Source organism: Echiichthys vipera (assembly GCF_963691815.1).
Source record: "Echiichthys vipera genome assembly, chromosome: 7".
Lineage (NCBI taxonomy): Eukaryota > Metazoa > Chordata > Actinopteri > Perciformes > Trachinidae > Echiichthys > Echiichthys vipera.
In genome coordinates, this window is record NC_139832.1 from 20248471 (window position 1) to 20269659 (window position 21189).

The 21189-nt window shown below is 41.4% G+C and overlaps 1 protein-coding gene across 1 annotated transcript in view; it reads right to left on the minus strand.

The window, feature by feature from the left end:
- Nucleotides 1-21189, minus strand: part of bicd1a (bicaudal D homolog 1a) — a gene marked incomplete at its 5' end in the record, with an annotated part of 28646 nt that overhangs the window by 816 nt on the left and 6641 nt on the right. The window contains 8 exons of the mRNA XM_083916495.1: nt 802-887; nt 1891-2101; nt 2190-2341; nt 2450-3202; nt 3372-3764; nt 5965-6462; nt 7077-7229; nt 10403-10615. Of these exons, the coding sequence (XP_083772621.1) occupies nt 802-887; nt 1891-2101; nt 2190-2341; nt 2450-3202; nt 3372-3764; nt 5965-6462; nt 7077-7229; nt 10403-10615 (2459 nt within the window). The remainder of the gene's footprint in view (nt 1-801; nt 888-1890; nt 2102-2189; nt 2342-2449; nt 3203-3371; nt 3765-5964; nt 6463-7076; nt 7230-10402; nt 10616-21189) is intronic.

Here is a 21189-nt window from a genome sequence, read left to right on the forward strand (position 1 = left end):
TCTAGTGGCAGCTTTATATTTAGAGAACAGTATCAATCTTTTCATCTTATGTTTGGCAAGAAAACAATAAACATATTTACCAAAAAGTCCAACTATTCCAAAGAAAAGGCTTTTCATATCATACTTCAAGACGAAGTATTTGGTGAGAACATCTAGAACAGAACAGGATTGGAGAGTGTTGGCTAACCAGGACAACACTATATCCAAACATGGTCTCAGATCAGTTTCATGGTTGCCTTGTTTATATGTCTCAGTACATCGACAAAATAAAGCAAGGAACTTGTTGCCCAGTCTCTCAATAAACTCAAACATTACTGGCAACAGTAATAACACTTCCTCAAAGTGGACGTCCTAACTTGGCTAAGGATGCTAATTATAGCTACAGGCTAAGTAGCATGGCTTCACACTTACATCCTTAATAATCACACTTGCATGGGAAGTCATGATTGCCATGAAAAGGTCTATAAGAAAGAAAACTACAGTGTACACTGTAAAACTACATTTTAATATGTTTTTTAAATTGCAATAATGAAAAGAAGAATTAGTATACAGTAAAAGCATGTGTCAAATGCTGCCATGCAAAACATTACATGCAAGTTGAAAACAACAATTCCTTCTTCCCCTAGTGATGATGATGTATGCAATACAAGGGTCTCATTAATCACTTGCTAATAACTAGCCAATGTAAGTGTGAAAACTAAAAGCATGCAAGACTATTTATTTTCTACGGATGCAGGTCTGCAACTAAGAAAAGATGTGATAGATAGACGCCTACTAATAACAGGTTCCATAGCTTGTTACCTGCGGGCTAAGGAGCCTCTCCCTCGCCTTAGTTGTGGGGAAAGTGACGGTACTGAGGCAGCAGGCTGCTGACAATCTACAAGAAACTGATAAATTAGACAGATATACAGAGTGGTGACACTTAGGGTTAGACAGCAGGACAGATAAAACACGGAGGACTAGACTGGGGAAGACCTCGTCAGAGCCGGTTGAGACTATAAGGCATTGGTGTTGCGATAGCCCATTTTTATACTGAAGCACCAGTCTGACCCTAGTCATATATATATATATATATATATATATATATATATATATATATATATATATATTAACTTTCATTTTCATAAATAGAAATGCATAAAAATAATAATCTAACATACAATTAATAGAGTCTGCCACAGGGAGGTGCTGTGACACATTATATATTGAAGCAGACATTGCAGCCATTTTTTTGCTTGGTTTTCACTACGAAACACTTCCAAGTAATCTAAGAGGATGATAAATAATACAGCTATTCAGATGCCAAGAAAGACGCCTGATATCACATATGCATATCTATGCAGTCCAACCTTAACCAATAACAAAAAGGCTGTTCGGTGCTGTTTTTAGGATGGCGCAAGCTGTTAGTGGCTCCTTCTTTGTGTGTTGCTGCATGTTCAAACCATAGACATATGAAACCAGTTTTTCATCCTCTCTGTATCCTACCTAATCCTGCGTCTTCTGGGAATTGTGTACGCAGATGATGAATCATCGCCTTCGTCGAAGGTGAGGAGATACTGAGGCAGGGCTACTGGGGCTGTGAGCTGGGGACAGTCGACCTATATCTTGTCTTAAATAAAGGAGTCGTCTGAACTCTAAGGTTAGCTGCTCAGGGTCTACCATGAGCGGCCGGGTGCCTAGAGACAAATGAGGGTAACTGATGTTCGGTTGAAGAGTTGAAGCTGAGGTCTGGAGTGTTTCAGAAAGTGTGTCCGAAGTCCATGCAGACATGGACGGACAGGCGGTTAGTTCTACAGAGGGAGTACTACTGAGGGTCAATGTGGTGATAATGGAGCGGTTGTGGAGCCTGGTGGGACTAGAGGGAGCTGTGAAGGCGCCTCTGTGACTTACTTTGGGCGGGCTGGTTTTTATCTTGGGCACTTTAGCGCTGCGGCCACGGTAAGTCTGCTCGTGGTCAAACTCCAGATCCTCGAGCCGTTGGGTCAAGGCCAGTTTCTGCTGGATGGCCATACGGAGGAGGGAGTTCAACGTCTTCTTCTCATCCTCTGCTGCTGCCAGCTGCCTCTGCATCTCATCCAGCTGGGTAACGTACTCGTCACATCTGTGGAGAGAGAGAAGAAACAAAGAGTTAGTGAGAGATTTCTCTAACACGTGCCAATTAAAGTTACAATGTTCTCTTCCCCTCTCACCTTGTGGCAAACATGGCCCTGAGAGACGAAAAGGTGGCAGCATCTTCTTTCAGAGCCTTCAGCTCGTTCCTCAGCTTCATCATGGTCTCTGTCACCATCGCCTTTTCATTCTCGTATTTGCTCTTCAGATTTGCCAGTGCACCCTCGGCTGTCTGCAATGTGGATCATTTAACATTTTATTACAGGCAGGCCTGATTCAGGTACAGCTTGGATTGTAACTCTGGATATAATTGATATTATGTTATATTATTGTCTTTCACCTGTTTATTTGCCTTTAGCACCAGCCTCAGTGTGGCTATCTGTTCTCTTTTGGTACTGAGCAGGGACTTCAATTTGAGTATCTCCTCCATGCACTGCTCCTTGTCCTTGTCAAGCATAGGCGCCAACTCCCTGGCTGCAGCCCTCTGCCTGGACAGCTGCAGAGAACGATCCACAGCCCTCTGGAGATGTTTGATCTGGTCTCTGATGATGGCGTTCAGGTTGTAGATATTCATGGGCTCTTTCCGCAGGTCCCCACCTACCTCTGAGGGCACTGGAGATGGGCATGGCGAGATGCTGATGACTGGGGAGCCTGTGGGGTTGCGGGTGGGGCTGCTATGACAGGAGTCCACTGTGTTGGTTGCTGTCTCATTGTGATGGGTGTCTTTGGATGGGGAGTCCATGGGACTGCGTAGGGCCTCGGAGGAGCAGGCTGCAGATGCTGCGGCAAGGCGGCGTGCCAAGCGAGGCGAGAGCAAAGCCCGATGGTCGTCTGAGCCTTTCAGGCTGCCACTGCGGGTGACGCGGCTCTGGCGGTAGTAGTCCAGCATGACGCGGTTGGGTGTTTCGTTGTTGCACAGACAGACGTGGTGGTACAGCTGAGCCAGTTCCTCACTGAAGGTTACCAGTTCATCCTGTGCGGCATTCAGCATGCCCTGACTCTCTGTGGCTGTGCTCGCCGCTGCTCGAAGCTCTGCCTCCAGGCTCCCCACCCTCTCCCGGCTCTCACGATAACTACGCTCCAAATGAGTTACCTGCTTGGAAGGAATCAGTTGGAAATTTGCAACATAACAGGGTGCAAAACAGAAGTTAAGAGAAGTTAAAATCTTTCAATAAAAAAAGTATATGTTGTTGCAAAGGTTAATGCTGCAATTAATGCAGGAATAAAAACACAAATATACACTGCATGTAATAATGACAAACCTGTTCACTCAGTGCCTGGACCCTTTCGTCACTGTGGCTGTCTCCCTGCCCTTCCACCGCCTGATTGTACTTCTCCTTCAGGACCTTGAGCTCTGCTTTCAGGTCGATCACCTCCGTCACCGCCACCTTGTACTTACACTCCAGGATCTCAAAGCCGTGGATATCGGGATCATGGTGACCATTGGCCGGTGGTGATAAGGAGCCACCATCGGGTTTCTCCCTGTCCTGTGGGTCATCAAGCTCTTTATCTCCATTGAGACATTTCATGCTGTTGACACGCTCCGTCAGGCGATGGACCTGCTCATTCTGCTCGGTCAGGGCGCCATGTGTGTGCTGCAGCTGGGTCTGGGACTCCTGCAGATTCATGAGCAGCGCCGACTTCTCGCGCTCCACCTGCAGCATCGGAGAATACACTACCACATGAGAGGCGCTCAAGACAGTGAGAGAAAAATACAATGTTGCCAATGTGATTAATGATATAAATCTTCAATAAACTCAAGTGCAAAGCCTTTTACTTTAACGTTAACAGATCAAAATGTGTGACTTTCAAGTTCCAACCAACTGCAATTATAATGTGACCTACAGCATTTTCCCACAATAAAATTCTGATAAAAATAATAAAAGCAATATTCAAGTGCCGCTGATAAAAGTATGTATTCTGTATGACCTGCACAACTCCATAATATTAATGGGCTAATAAAGATAAAGAGAATGTACCGTGCAACCATCATTATTGGGCAGAAAATGCACAAACACAAACAAATCATGGACTTACAATACATCAGTTGAATTGTATTTTTGATTGTACAAAGGTATTTAAGGACATGTGTTGACTCAAAGCATGTTGGTGAAAACAATGGCAACTAAAATTAAGTGCTGATCGATTGCTTCATGATCAGTCATCCCCTAAAAGGAGTGCGCTCCCACAGCGCTGAAAGGGTTAAACTTTATTGATCCAACTCTTCCATTGCCAAAGGAACCTCAGCAAACAGAAAAAAATAAATGATGATAAATGCTTAGGGCGACACCCTAAATGCAATTGTGAGAGTTCTTTAACAGTGTCCATATTGAGAAAGAAAAAATAGTTTAAACAAAAAATTCAACCAGCGATTAGAAGCTTTATGCTGCTGGTGTTTACATCTTCACCAGTATAATCATCCTGAAAGAGAAAATTGATTAGTGAGTAATTGTGTTTACAGATAAAAGCACACTGCTAATATTGCAGCCACTAATCTAATTTTCTATTTCCCTCAGGGGCTCAGCTGAAATGAACAGTAATGACTTAATTAGATTTTAGCTTTAGGGTACTTGTCCCCCCTCTCCCTCTACAAAAGCCCACCTCTCTCAGGCCGCAGTTATGCGCGGAGCGGGTGCACTCACACTGGTCAAACGCACTAGGCTTTAGCCGAAAAAATGGTTTTGGCCCGGTGCGGAAGGACAGTGTGAGTGCGCCCTGAATCTACCTACAGCATAATTTTATGGTGTTCAACACACTGCATGTATTCCTCCTAAATGGGGTGCCTGTTTTACGAATGTATGTTGCACTAAGGTGACTCAGTGTAGAAGTGACTGCAAGATAAACACATTTCCTATACTAAATAACTGTAAATAAGCCCTATATTTATACTCTAATTATATGGTTGTAGCTTATCACAACGCGCAGTTGGAACTTATTGTGGTAGAAATGTGTACAGTGCCTGTGGAAAAACGCCTATGACATTTCCCCCTCCCTCTCTGGGCTTATTCCCTCGTCAGGTCTCTATTTCTGTCCCCTTGTCTCTAAACTAAAAGCAAAATGTAGTCAGGCTGTGTCTCTGTCTTGCCTATGCATCTGCTCCCTGTGCCTAGTGAAAGCAAATCACCATGACAGGGCTCCCGGCGCACCCAAATGTACTGCCTCTACTCTTTCTTCTTTGCTATGATTTACTGTAGCTTTATCACTCCCACAAAGTAAGTAGTACATATGAGAGCATACATTAAAACTATCGCTGCCAAAATCATTGAATAATTATGTGTTTCCAGATGCATTTTGTGGCCTAATATGTTTTAATTACTGTTTTTTGTTGGAAGACTAACATTCAGTAAAGCCTGTAATATTATGCGGTTCCTGTATTTCTTCTCATTCCCAAACTACCATCCTTGCTGTTACCAGTGGCACACAGCTGCTTTCATCAGTAAAGCAATGGATACTGAATACTGAACACTGAAAACCCATACACCAAACACATGCAGACACAAACCCACATCCACAGAGTGCATCAGGACAATTGATAAGACGCCTCAGTCTCTGCACTAAAAACTGAAACGTACTGTGGGAAAGGGGATCAATAGAGTCATCCTCTAATGTACCGTTGGCTCCAGTAAATTGTCTTGGGGTTAGTGTTGGTAGCAGCTTTAAAGCGACTGAAATCTTCCAGACAGTAACTCGACACACAGCCCATGTGATGTTTAAGTGGTGTCAGTGCTGACCTTCTAAATAACGTTCAATGATGCAAAAGTACTGACCAAAAAACAAGCTGCAAGTCAAAACTGGTGATTTTAACGTTATTTGATTTACTGTGGGGTTAACTGTTATTATTTTCTTATGACCCACCTGTAGCAGCTGCTGTTTGAGCTTCTGCATCTCTGACAGGTTGAGCTCACTGAACAGGTCTGGCACGGGGAGCAGGCCCTCTCCTTTTCGAACAGGTCGATAGTCCCCGTTCATCTTAGCCAATCCGGTGCCTGTGTGAACGTGGCCATTGCGGCGGTTGCTGTCCTCGTTGTTGCCGTTAGTTGCAGGGGTGACGCTGCCATTGGTGCCGTTGGTTCCGTTGGTCTCGTCAGGGAACTTGAGGCCATCGACGCCAGTGACGGTGAGCGCCAGATGGGCCCCTGCTCCGTAGACGCTGTCACTCAGACTGATGTGGTGGGCCAGTTCCTTTCTCAGAGTGTTCTTCTGCTCACGCTCGCTCTTGAGGGCATCCAAAGCCTCCTCCAACTGACCCTCAGAAATGTCCTTCAGACGTAATGCGTCTTCCAGCTGACTGTTGAGTAGGACAGTCTCCTCCTCTAGTACTTTGATTTCATGTTTCAGTCCCTCATATTCCACCTGAGGGGGTGCAGAAAGGACAGGTGGGAACAGTTTTGCCCTTTAAAATCTTAGTTAAAAATAAAAATGTGGGAACTAAAACCAAAACACAGCACCACATTACATTTGACTCAGTATAACAATATAATATTTTAGCTATGAATGGTGCTATCATACTATAGTCCATTTGAAAACAAACCTGGATGATGTGGGCGAAAAATAATGATAATAATGATCATAATGCAGGTAAAGGTTTCCATTTTTATTTCAGTTAAAAATGTCCACTTACTCACAAGGATGATATTATGTTGATATATGACCTTAATCTACTCCAGCATAGTACAGCTATTAAAAAGAGAGTGACTAAAGCCAATAGACACTGTATGGCACTGTAGGGAAATAAAGGATGGTTAGCAACTAGATGAGAGCACTGTTCGATCCACTGCATGCGGGAACTCATACTGAAAACATAAACAAGTGGTTCTGGAAGTGATATTGGCAAATTAAGCAAGTCATTCATCTTATAAATGAGAAGGGGCTTGGTGTCTCGTCATTAAAGGCGGAAAAATCTGTATGAGGAAAAATCTGCTAGTGTGTGTTGTAATTAGAAATTAGTTGAATAAGTTATTACTGACCTGGCTCTGCTTGAGCGTGGACACCAGTTTCTGCAGCGTGATGTTCTCCTCCTCCAGCTCCGTGTAATCCTGAAGAAGCCTGGTCTCTCTGAACTTGTATTCCTTGATCTCATCCCTCATCCGGTTCCTCTGCAGCTCCAGCGTCTCGTTACTCTGGAGTAGAGAAGAAGGGGATTAAAAGAGAAAAGCAGGGGAATAAACATGGGTACAATGAGGATGAGAGAGGAGGAAGAAGAGGATTGGAAGTCAGTATAACCTTAATCACAGAAAATTATATCTCTAAAACATACTTGTAGTCAACACTCTCTGACCCATACTATACATAATTCACATTCAAGTTTTAAAAAAATAATACTATTCCATGCAATATCTGAGTCTGAGAAAAGTGCACACGTTAGCATATAGTGTATGAGTGCATGAACCTGGGTGTAGTTGTGTCAGTGTGTCCATGCATGTGTATGAATGAATGAATAAAATTGTACTTACTTAATTGCTTACTTACTTACATTTAGACAATTAGTTTTCTTAAATATCATGTTAAAAGAGGCCTAATTTAATGCTAACGTTTGGTGAATTTAGCTGAAATCTTCCAATAGTCTGTAAGAAGGCATGTTATGGGAGCACAATAGTCCAAAATCTAAAGATTGGCCAGTTCCTGTAGTGTCTTGCTATAAGAGGGTTCATTCTACATTTGCTTGGTCCAGGTCACTTAAAATGCATTCCTTTGTTTTTACAGTAGGCAGTAGTGACAGTGGATAATTGTTCTCCTGAATTTTCTAAAGATTAACTACAGTACTGTGATGTGTATAAATGTGTACAGTACAATGCAAGTCCCGCTGCACAGAAGCATCAAATGAATAATGGAATAGAAAATCATGAAAATGTTTCAGTGTATATGCGCATGGATGTACTTCTTTCACTGCAGCGCTGCCTGCAGCTCCCCTGCAGCTCACTGTACATATGGCATAAGTGCTGACCCAGAGAGTGTCAGGAGTGAGTGGGTACACTCACAGGAGGAAGAAACTCAGAGACCTGAGACACATATGGTAAATTCTGTGCTCTTAACCTCCAGAAGCTCTGTTTATGTGTGTGTGTGTTCAGGGGTGGATGACAGTGGTGTTTTAAGAACTGGCAACTGAACTAAAACTACAGACCGTTATGATTCAATGAATCTTTTGATTTATACAGTAGATGACAGCAGTTCCTATACTCTTAAAGCTAATGGAGCCTCAACTGCAAAGTACACAGAAGTGCAGTACAATAGGACTGTACTGAGAACACTTTAATACTGATCCAATAAAATATCTGATGTCTTAAAAGCAGAAACCAAATGACAGACCTAATTACCATGAAAAACATACAATAACACATCTTTGGATGCTGTATTATTATTGATTACAAGAACCTCCCCTTGCTACATCCTGTCCACTTACATATTCATGACAAAGCAGGGGAATTACACTGAGCTGGGTATGAAGTGCACAGGATTAGAGGCCAATCATCAGTCACTGAGGCTCTATAGAAGCGTAGCTGATCAGGGGCTACAGAGGCAGGGGTCAGGGACAGTGCGGCACACAACACTGGCAATTAGCCTGCCACAGGGCCAAAATGGGCAACTCACCCCTGATCTGGGGTGCACAGTACAGACTGGGACTGTGACAGCTTTATTGAATTCATGATACAATGGGAAATATGGCAGAATTCCAGCCATGTATTCATTCATCATTACCACCGCTGTTGCTGCAGTAATGGGGAATAAATCCAAAATGTTTACACAGGATAGGGAATATATATAGTCATATTTTGTAGGTTTAGGCATAAGAAAATATATACTCTAGGTGGTTGTCTTCTACATGGGGGAATTGGGGTGCTGTGATTTTTTAAAAATGTTTTATTTCCTATGTTTGTATGAAACTACAGACTAAAGACAACCAAACTAAACTTCCTCTGGCTGAAGTAAACTTTTCGCATAAGCTTTAATTCTTGTTGAATCTGTATATGGTAATAGTGTTTGTGAGAGATCACTTGGAGGCTTTTGATTAGACGTGGCTTGTGACAGATGAAGCCCCCAGTGCGACTGCAACAGCTGCTCCTCATGATGAAAAGGCAACTCCACCTAATTAATGTGCATCACACATGCAAATGAAGTTTTCAAAGATAGCCAAAAGCCATACATGTGTATGTGTGTGTGTGTGTGTGTGTGTGTGTGTGTGTGTGTGTGTGTGTGTGTGTGTGTGTGTGTGTGTGTGTGTGTGTGTTTGTGTGTGTGTGTGTGTGTGAAGGAAGAATAACAACTCATCATGAATATGTCGACTACACTCTACAAGGGAGTCAGCTTCCCAATTGAAAATATTATTACCATAATTGTACCTGTTGTGTAGTATGACATTTCTCTGCTTACTTTCACACTGACATATGTATCATTTTCAGAAAATTGACAGAGTAACAACACTCCTTGATGAATGTAGTGAATGAGAGTGTGTGTCCTGTGGGTGTATTGCTAGGTTGAGTCATGAGAGGCTGGCTCACTCTATCCCTACACATGTGCCGAGCTCAGGGCATTTCTCTTATTCCCCAGCTTAGCACCGGATTTGCCCCCCACAATGGGGTCGTGGCAGCGGCGTCTGACCCAAGGTCGAACTCCTGCACTGCCGGACACAGTGGCTGCAGACGTATGAATGCATGAATGCACACTTCGCACGTACGGATATGCATATTGTTTTCTGTGTCATGTTCTGCCCGTCACTGTGACCTTTTGGCTTTTTATCAAACACACCGATCTCATGTAAGTTCATGTCCAGTAAATAATAAGAATGAGGAAAATAGTCTTCTTAAAGTTCAAGAAATTACAATAATGTAAGATGCAAAAATAAGAGAGTTTGTTGTACTTTTCTTACAATCCCAAGTTACCTTTTTCAAAAACTCTTTCACAACAAAGAGTTTGCACAAGCATGGACGGAGCTGCAGATTATTATTTTTTATTTCTCTGCCACAAAATGCCTTCAGTGACCAAATATTTCAAAATAAAGGGCATCTTTTACTCAAACCACCAAAACTCTATACAACTACAGTTAATTTTGCAAATCTTAAATACACAACTTTTTCCAATTAAATTGTACTGTATTAGTATCTAAACAAAAACAACAAAAGCATGATGAATACCAGGAAAAATGTGTCTGTATGACAGAACGAGTTCTACTGTCAACTAATACGAAGTAGTTTTCTCATCATATTCCTGATTTCCCTGAGTTTACCTCGTCATATGTCTGGCATGAACTGGTAAATACAATGCAGAAGGCGCACTCTGTAACCGTTGACAGGCTCACCTCTCGTAGCTCCTGCGCGAGTGCGTTGAGCCTCTCGTTCTCGGATTGAGCGTTGGACGCCACCGAACGGCTTAGCGTCATCTCCGTCTGAAGCACCAAAAGACGGCCCATGTAGTAGGCCTCCTTAGAGGCTGACTCCTGCAGCAATGTCTCCTCATTGGTCTCCCCGTCCTCAGCCACCTTACGCTGGTTGGTGTAAGCCTGGCCGAACGCCTGGAGAGTAAGAAAAGGAGGGATGGTAAGGGGTCAAATTAAAGGAAAACATTACCTAATTAGTTTTATAAACCACCTGCCTCTTTCACATCTGACCTGCTGTTGGAATACTCATCACCAGCCAGCAGAGCAACAGTAGATGTTGGTACAGATCCAGTCACTGTCAACATTGTCCTGTCATAAGGATTTCAGTTATGGTCAAACAACTCGAATAAATGACACACACATTTTTCCCACTCTGTCGATGTAAAATCACAATTCATTCATAATCAGAGCACTTTTTATACAGAAAGTTACTGATTCCCTCAGCAGACATGTTCTAATTCAAGTTACGATTGAGGGGACACTGATCCAAATTCTGTCATATAACATCAACATCCTAATCCATGCGAGGGATTTGCGCCCACTGGCATGCAGAGTAAAGCTAGCTAAACATATTTCACAGTTATGGCCACTAGGCGTACTCCCGCAGTACTTTTAAACACTGAGAGCACAGACAGCATACTTGCAAGGGTTGTCCCTGAAGGATACCTGCTTTCTATGTGGGATGATGTTTCACTGTGATCAATAGACACACTGTTCCCATTTTCCTGACACAGGTTTTCACGGCACTGAGAGCTGACTTGTCATTAAAAAGGAGCCAAGGCTTGATTGAGAAAATCAAAGCAGGCATCAACAGCAAAACACACCTACCATACTCAACCTACTGTACCAAGTGCTGGGTAGACTGCATGGACCAACAACAAATTTAGAGATACAGTTACTTTGTGCAAGGTTAAGGGAATACCATATCATTTCAACTGTATGAACGTGCAATCTTGCACTATTTTCCCGACGAGGTTGCCTGAATGTAGAAATAATTTGATGACTTGTAAAGGCACTCCTTGACACACACGCAGCAGATACCTTAGTGGTTCGATAAATACTATGAACCATCCTTCAGGTTCTCAGCAGATCGGCAGAAAAAATGGGTGTGTTGCCCACAGCGGCCCCTCAAAGAGACAATGGATCAATACAGCTGTCTCTGAAAAAATATTTTGTGGTTTACAATTGCCACATGAAACTCTGTATGCATGCACAGCAAGAACCATGTATAGCGTTCTGGATGCAATTCCTGAACAGAATCAGAACAAATCATAAAAAAGCAGCCTAAATCATAAGCGAGGGATATATTTTAGACTAGAGTATTAATGATTCCCAAAGAGTCTTCCCAATCCAGCCGTGACATAATAACAACATTTTCTGTTTCTCTCAGAGATTAATCATTTATAAGGTACAAACATCCATTATTCGGAGACATGAGCTCCAGAGTGCAGCTATCCTTTCTTTCCACTGTGATAGTAATTTTTAATTTTTCTGTTTGCTTCATGATTCATGAGCTAACAGGCGATAAGTAGTATGGACTATGCTGTGGTCCTGTTAGACAAGGGAAATCTATTAGGGCCAGAAATCTACTTTAGTACAGATCTTGGAGTACATAAAGCACTGGCACAGAGAGGAGTTGTATGTTTGGCCATTGTGATGATGAGCTATGAGTCCACACCTCTTTGTTGTTACCAAATAAATTGGTATGCAGTTCCGTGTGAATGAATGAGATTAGGCTATCTACTGGCAGTGAGATTTGAACATCAGCTAATTAGTTTTATTGACCACCTGCTTCTTTCACATCTGACCTGCTGTTGGAATACTCATCACCAGCCAGCAGAGCAACAGTATATGTTGGTACAGATCCAGTCACTGTCAACACTGTCCTGTCATAAGCATTTCAGTCATGGTCAAAAAACTTGAATAAACTACAAATGATACATGCATTTTTGCACGCATTGTCGATGTAAAATCACGATTCATTTACGTATTGTAATTAAAATAAATAGAGCAATTTTTAAACAGAAAAGTACTGATTCCCTCGACAGGCATGTTCTAATTCAACAGCTCATTAATTTGATGAATTACAAATGTAATAGTTAGCATATGAATAAGAGCAGTCCAGTTGTCCACAGAATATTCTGCCACTCAACCATCAGAAACGTTATAATGACTAGAAAACCCTCATGCAAAAATACTTTATTATAATCATGTCTAGTTTTCCCTCTCAGTCTCTCTCTGCATCTCTTTTATTCCTAGCTCTCTTTCACACTGTTTTGTTCCCTCGCCCCAGCACTCTCTCTCTCTCTCACTCTCTGGGGAGGCACAGTGTGATAATAGTGAACGATTAAGAAGGAGGGCCTCGCGAACAAAAAAAAGCTGATTAATTCCAAGCACAGTGTGACTGAATGAGCTTGTACAAAGTGGGAGGCTGTCAATGTCCGAGCAGGCCTCACAGCAACAGAACAATAAGACTTCTACTAAGTGGAAGGAGCGAGCAAAGGTTTACATTCTGTTCTGTGACAGCAGACAAATTCAAAAGAGAAGGGGCTGGGTATTGTTTGAAATGTTTTGGTCCAGATGCTGAAATGTTGCCTGTGTTTTTCAGTATCTATATATAGTTTGAGGAATAGAAACATGTTTTTTGTTATAATTTCTTAACAAAGTAGTTACAACATATTGGAAAAATATTGATACAACTCATGTATGTATGTCTGTATGCTGAATATGAAGCTTCAGCCAGCACTGAAAGCAGCAAGAAATATTCTACCTGACTCTGTCTATTGGTAACAAAGTTCCCCTACCAGCGCCTTACTTCACTTATAACCATCTGTTTGATTACAAAAACAGAGGGAATGACCTGAAGTGAGCTCGCCAGGCAACTAGCAGAGACTTCAGGAATGTTACTGCCAAGAAATAGCCCGGCACATAACCCTCTGTAAAACTATCACTTGTTTTTAATAGTTGTTTAGTACAGACTACACAAATTAGATATAAAGTGATTATTAGTGTGGCAGAATGTATTGCCTTTGGACAGAGCCAGTCTAGCTTACTGTTTATGCTAAGCTAAGCTAACTGGCGGCTAGCTATAGACTTACATTTAACGGACAGATATGAAGTAAAAAATGTTTTACTAGTTTAATCAGCAGTACAAAACTTTGCCTAAATAAAAAATAACAAAAGGGCCTTAATGTATGACTTAGTTCGGGAAATATTTGAACAAAGAATAAGTAGGGTAAAGAATAGTCTTACCAAACATTCTATGCCAACTTTCCACACTCATTTCATTCAGTATTTAGGCCTGATAAACATGCCAGCTGACTAAAAGTGACAACCACACAGTACAAGACACACAGACAGAAGGACTGTCCCAGTTTCAGGCAGTGATTCAGCAGCAACTCATCCACGGAGAATCGGTGGGCCTTGGATGCGTAACGAGAGGCAGATGGTTTCGTAACAACCCTCCTTCACGGGCTGAGCTGTGGTCCTCGAAAACACGCTCGCTCCATCTGGCTACTGCTCGTCCTCTTAAAGGAAGTCACAGTGTGTGACAGTGATGGCTGAGGCTCAACATTTACACATAAACGAGCACAGGTTGCTCTGGCCCTCCTAATGCTTTTGCACCATAGTTTCTGTTGGGCTAAAAATAACATGGTGACGGCTTTGTATTTTTTCAGGCTAATCACATAAACGTCACTACCAATAATGCATGCTGTATCATAATAATAGATAGATTTGCATTAGCCCTGTACAGTATGTGTCCTTATTAGTAGACATAATACCGTTATTTGAGCCAGATAACATGTGAAGGACAGTAGTCAAGATTAAAGTTTAATACCATTTCCTCAGGATGATTTTAATATGGAGTCACTGATTGGCAGCCTGTTCAGGTTTTGTGTACAGAAAACGTCCTAATGCATTCAACCTTGGGGCTCCTCGGCCTTCTGTGCCTCAGTGGATAAAGTCTGAACAATAGAGTCCCCCTCTGTAGATATTCATCCCTGGGGCTATGGAAAGACAAACACGCAGAGGGAACAAACCAACCACTGCACCAGTGTGAGAGGAGGAGCCTGTGCAACCCTGAAATCCTTCCCTGTCTGTTGCAGCTCCTAATAAGGAGTCAGGGGAGGACCTGTGTGTGTGTGTGTGTGTGTGTGTGTGTGTGTGTGTGTGTGTGTGTGTGTGTGTGTGTGTGTGTATACACCATGCATCTATTTTTACACCCAGGAGGTTGAAGAAGAGTAAACAATTTCTACATCAGCAATTAATCTTCACCAAACTTTCATAATTGGACATTCCATTTCTACCCAGCTGTATATATCACTGTAAAAATAAGTGGCAAGAATGATGTGTATTTAAGTTGTAAAATGATGGGAATTTAAATTAGATGATTACCTAATATTTACAATTGCCATGTCTAAATTATTTATCACGTTACAGTCAGAAATTATGAATGGATAACGCGTGAAAGAGAAATTAAATTAACTTAAATTGAGGCTTTAAATGACACCATGGCAGATGAAAATCAACCAGCTGTGCTAAGTCATATATATTTTATGAATGTACAAGATGCGAAATGTGCCACTATTATTGCTCAATTTGAGACAGTACAGCCTTAAATCTAGATCATAAGTTTGATACAAATATCAACCAAAAGCCATCCTGCAGAGCTCTAATCTCTGTCACTTTGATAAGTTATGGGTAAGCAGAAATCAGGGTATTAGAGAACTCATAAGACGTGACACTCTTGAAAAACATACAGTCACAACAGACATATACACAGATCAACACACACACACACACACACACACACACACACACACACACACACACACACACACACACACACACACACACACACACACACACACACACACACACACACACACACACACACACACACACACGTGTACACTGTTCTGTCCAGATGGTCCGCCCAGCCAACCACATCAGGGATTTCAGTACCATGGAGAGAGACATGTAGTACTGCTGTTGAGAATCCGCGCATCTGTCGTGCGTGTGTGAGAGAAAGTGAGAGCAGACAGTTTTTTTCTTGCTGCAGCATGTCATTCACTTGTTTGATGGTCAGTTGTATAACATGCCATGCCACTGTCACGAGTGTTTGAGACCAAGCCAAAAAATACATTAAAAAAAGTCCAGAGGGAACAAAACAACAGCTCAAAATGAATCTCATAAGTAATACAGCATTGAGAGCGCAACCAATAAAAGAGACGTAAGTCTGAAGAAGCATGCAATGTGTCAACCTCCAGTCCCAACAAGAAAACACACACACAAACACACATCAACTTGAGGTGATGACACACAGGATTTATTCCTGATTCACTCACTCCTTTTGACAACAGGGGAAAAATATGAGTTTCCTCTTTACAAATTGTCTCTGTGTTCTGTCAGTTTTGTCAATTACAAATGATGATGTGATGTCCCCTGTTTGGTTAGTAAATAACTTGCAAATTCTGCTTATTTTCATGTATCTGAACAATACTTAACCCTTGTCTGATAATTCTTTCACAAAATATTCACTCTTTTGTAATGGTGGTAATCTAGAAAATAAAATGTACTGCTGCAGTTGCTCTGAATAAGAAAAAACAGTATTTTTGTTAAAGGGAAACTGCAGTCATTTAGTATTGGATGTTAATAGTTGGGGGGGGGGGGGGGGGGGGCGCTACGACAACACAAGAGTGGGTTTTAAAAACAACAACGTTAGAATCAAATAAGCAGAGGCCAATACATCCTGAATTTTATTCTCTAGTATGGGTCAAACACTGGAGCCTATTTCCCACAATGCAACTCAACAGCGTCTTTCTCTTACTACTTCCTAAAAGCCAACTCCTTTTAAACTCTACACTTCCATGCAGGCTTTCTGTTAAAATTCTTAAATATGAAGCACACACTGAAATTACAATTATTACTGATATACAGAGCTCCCTCCAGGGCCACAGAAAATATTACCAGATGAGTGGCACTTTTTGTGAAGTGAACTTTTCCATGTAAAATCGAGGGAGTGTCCCTTTCAATGGAAGTTATTAGAGGAGCACTGTGTAGGTTTTTTTCTCCCATCTTGTGGTAAAATTGTATATTGCATTTAAAGGAATAGTGCTCTCTAGCGCCTCACTTTTTCAAAGGGAGGGAGTTGTAACCTGGTTGCAACTACGGTAAGTGCTATGTGCCAAGTAGCTGTTTACATTCATTTTCTGATTATGCCGGTCATGTTGCCTTTTAAATTCTCCTTTTCGCTTTTGAGGCGATGAGGATTCCTTCTCCTGGGGCGTGGCATACATTTGATCTTGCATTATCAACAAAAGTGCAATGCAGGCTTTCAAATTTGCTGTGGCAGTGACAAGCGTTTCTCACTGAGCTCCTTCTCCAGTCTTCCACAGTCAACCTTAGTTTAGCCTTATCTTTAGGTACCACGTAGTGCTTTATGTCCCTCTCGGCTGTTCATAGTATCTTATGACTGGAAGGACAGTCCTATGTAAATAAAGATAAGAAATTATTCCCTGAGGAGGATAAGTCAGATTTATGGCTGAGGTAATTGTAAATCAATGAGGACTTATTTATGAATGAAGACGTTGATTTGAAGTAATACATTACTTAAAATGCTTCACAGTGACCCTTTAAGCATCACACAGAATTTAGGCTTACTCTGACACCCAATCAGAGTGACGTTTAATACATACCGTAAAGGACAACTCCTTTTCAGTTCAGTATATTTAGTATCCTAAAGAAATATGTACTTGTGTGATAAACTTGAAACCCACTTCCATGATGTAGCAGGTTTATGGGAAGCGTTGCCCCGGCATATTTCGTCTTTTGACAAGGACACAGAAACGTCCCCATGTGCTTCTCAGCCACAGGGAAAAGTGCCAAGTCAAGAGATCTGTCAACTATAAAAACACACAAGCACATTTTCACAAGCGAAAGGAAGCTGGGTAATCAGAGCCCAACAACAATGGAGGTCAGTCACACAAACAAAATTAACTAATTTAAAATATGAACTGTGTGTGCCGACAGAACGTATTGCCCTTTGTGAAGTTTTAATTACATATTGATCACTAGATAATGCTAACAATAAATAAAAATAAAGTTTTAAAATGGAAATTATCGTACAGGCAATGCATTGTGTGTGTGTGTGTGTGTGTGTGTGTGCGTGCGTGTGCGTGTGTGTGTGTGTGTTTCTGTATGTTTTAAGCCATCAAGAGCCCTCTACAGGGATGTTAATAGTTCATCATTGTAATGATATGAATGTTTTATACATACTAAAGAGGGTACATGTAAATTACCCTGCTTTCCGTTCCTCCTTACTGAAATGCTATGTAATGCAGCAAAGTCTATTATTCTTCTGATAACAATATGCTATTATACAGACATAAAAAAATCTATAATGCAGGATAATAGCTGAAAAACGTCTTAATGTGCTTTATGGTGGAAAATCCCTGTCAGTTACAACAAAAACACAATAGCGTCAACAACCAAAACAATGTGCACAGTACAAGTGGAAAGGTCTGCCAGGGGACAGTCTATATTTAGTTTAAAAGACATGGCTAGTTAAAATGATTCAATTTGGCAAAAGTCTGCTCCTGATAAGAAATGGTTGGATTATTTCCCAGAATGCCCATCACTTATGTGTGCTCAGTCTGAGCCTGACTGGATGGACGCTGAATTGTTAGACAGAGAGGCAGCTGGGAGGATGATTTGTTAAATCCCATATGACTCTTTTTTTCCTATGCTTTCTCCTGAAATCCATCCTCACGTTCTACTTCCCTCCTTACTACAGCTTACTACGATCATAACTTCGGCATATTAACTGCTGTGTCAATGACGAGCCATTATATCTTCTACAATGTTCACTTTTTCAAGTTCTAGAATACTTTTTGAAAGATGAGAGTCACAATATAAAGAGGCAAACAGGATTCAATGCCTCACTTTTATGAAGGAAGCTCTGATCAGAGATGACAGACAGATAAAAACAGTAATAAACTGCACAAACTGAACCAGCTGTAAATGTGTCATTTGTAGCTTTCTGTCTGCTTGGTAATGCGCCCTCCAGGAGATCATGTCAACCACAAAAACATGTGTCCTACCATTCAGTTCTAGCACACAAATACCTATTAAAAATACCCATGGCTACAGGCACACTCAGACATGCACTTCACTGGTATTCATCTTTGACTCCCGCCATTAGTTTGTAGAGTGAACAAGAGCCGTCAGGTTGAAATGGAAAACCAAAAAAAAAGCACTGAGTGAGAAGAAGACAAGGCTTTAATGCATTGTGCCCTCTGAGTGTCCTGACACAGACAGAAGGAAGACTTAATTCATCTATGAAGCAACCACCAAAACACCCAGAGGTTAAAAAGTAAACATTATATATTAGAGATGCACGACCCAGTTTTTTCTGATCCAATCCGATACCGATACCAGGGCCAATCGGCCGATACCCGATACTGATCTGATACTACTCGGTGCATCTCTATTAAATATAACTGAGAAAACAACAAATCAAGTTGGCTAACTAGCCGACTTGAAAGTTTATGAGAAAAATTACAGGAATATAGCAATCTCAGATTCCCAAAGCCCATGTTGACATATTGAAAGAAATATTTCAAAACCCATAGATTTATGAAGGAAAAGACCCTCCCCTCCCAGTGTCCATTTTTCTGAAAAAATAAGTACGGTAGCGCGTGGATAAAGAATTTTCTGATTCTACTTGAATTGAGCCTTGAATACATGATGTGTGTCAATTTAAACGATAATTTTGAAAGAAAGTTTCAGTTCGTCGTAGGTTTGTCATAGTACCATAGTAATCTATGTAACATAGTGAAGATAATTCAGGTTTGCAGTGTGTGTGTGAAAGGGGCTTCAATAACGGAACAAACAAACAAACAAGTACAAATGGCCCATTTTTCTATTACCTACTTTCTGCTCCTAATCTCTCAAAGGACAAATGTTTTTAGTCAAATATTTTTATCCATCCTTGTCCAGAGTCCTTTAAGTGGTTTCTCCCTCCATCATAATCTTCCAAAAATGACAACAGTACTTAATTGAGGCTCATAATGGAAATAGTCTGAGTCACCTCCGTCAGTCAAGTGTTCAGGGACTTGCTTGGGGTGAAGAATAATTAAAGTGCTAATGTAGGGAGTACGAGATCGACCCTCTCTGTCTTCCCTTTGCTACACACCTCCCACCCTACTTCCTACAGTCCTTCATCCATTTGCTTGACTAAGAACCATTTCATGGGACAAGGAAGCTAAGATAAAAGAAAAAAAGTCCTGACAAGGGAAAGTGAGCTTGGATGAGTGTGCTGAGAGTGATGATGATGGCACAGAGAAATAAAAAAGATGAAGGTGTTGAAAGCTCACAGGCTGATCTGTATTCTGGGTCAGTGCCAGCAGACGCACAAGGCACACAAGAGAGGGAGACGGATTCAACTGATAACTTTGTCTCCACCCTCCGTCGTGGGTCTCTTCTGATAAAGAGGACTCAGCCATGCCAGACAAACACCGACAACAATGGAAAGGCTAGTCTGCACACAGTGAGCCTCTTAGTATTGATACATGGGGCCTCTGAGTGACTCAGTGCTTTTGTGCAGCCACAGGAGAGCCTCCATGCCAAGCCGCAGACCTGTGGGAATTCTTGCACAGGCTGTGGTGATGTCAGCGGTAGCTTTTCATCAGGCACATGAAAGTCTTTAAGCAGGATTTCTAATCTTTGTTTTTGTCTCTTATTGCATATCAAAATACATTTCCAGCAATTGGGCTGGGCATCTGCAGATTAATTCCATACCTGATATTATGATCCACTACACTTACAGCAGGCATGATACAGGATAAATTAAGAAGTTTCGACTTATCAGCCAGTTTATTGTTTCCGTATTAAGCTATACAGTTAGGCCAACCAAGATGCTTGGTCACAACACCATTATGTAGCGTTAACACCGTCCGCATGAATTAGCTTCAGGTATTTATTAGTATGATCACTCATTTGCTTTTTCTGCCGCAGATTTGCACCCGTTCATGTCTTTGCATTGACTTTGTATAAAATTGCACCACGCATTTTGCTCGAAACATGGGCTGTGAACACACCATTACAATATTCACTCAATATTCTCTGCATCTTAAAGAAAATGGAGACAATACTACTATACATAAACACTTCATCAAAAACATACATATATACATACTTCTCTTAGCTCTTTCTCTTAGCTCTTTCGGTTTCATGATCTCACTTGACATCAGGTCTCTTGTGATGGAGGACAGGGTTAATTATATGGGTTAACTAGGTTGATGATTTAATAAATGTCTAATCCTATTTGTCCTCTAACAGCATAGAAGTGACAAAGACAGATCCTCTGACCCTGATTCTGGGTTGCACACCCATTATAAGTGCCTGTTTGGGTGTGCGTGTGTTCATGCATGCCAGTGAGTATGTGCACTGTATCTGAAATAAGGGTAGATGGGCCGGACCTTCAATGGATCATGCTCACCCGTGCTCTACATCATTGCTGGATATATAATGGCCTCGGGTCATCAAGATGGGAGGCTTCTTTTTTCTCAGAATGCAGAGAGGATAAGCATGAAACTAGACTGGAGCTGAAACTAAATTGCTCTGTCTAGACCAAAGAAAGGTAGAATAACTAAAGTCAGTGATGCTTTAAAGTACTTCTTTTTGATAAAAAAAATACATCATGTGAA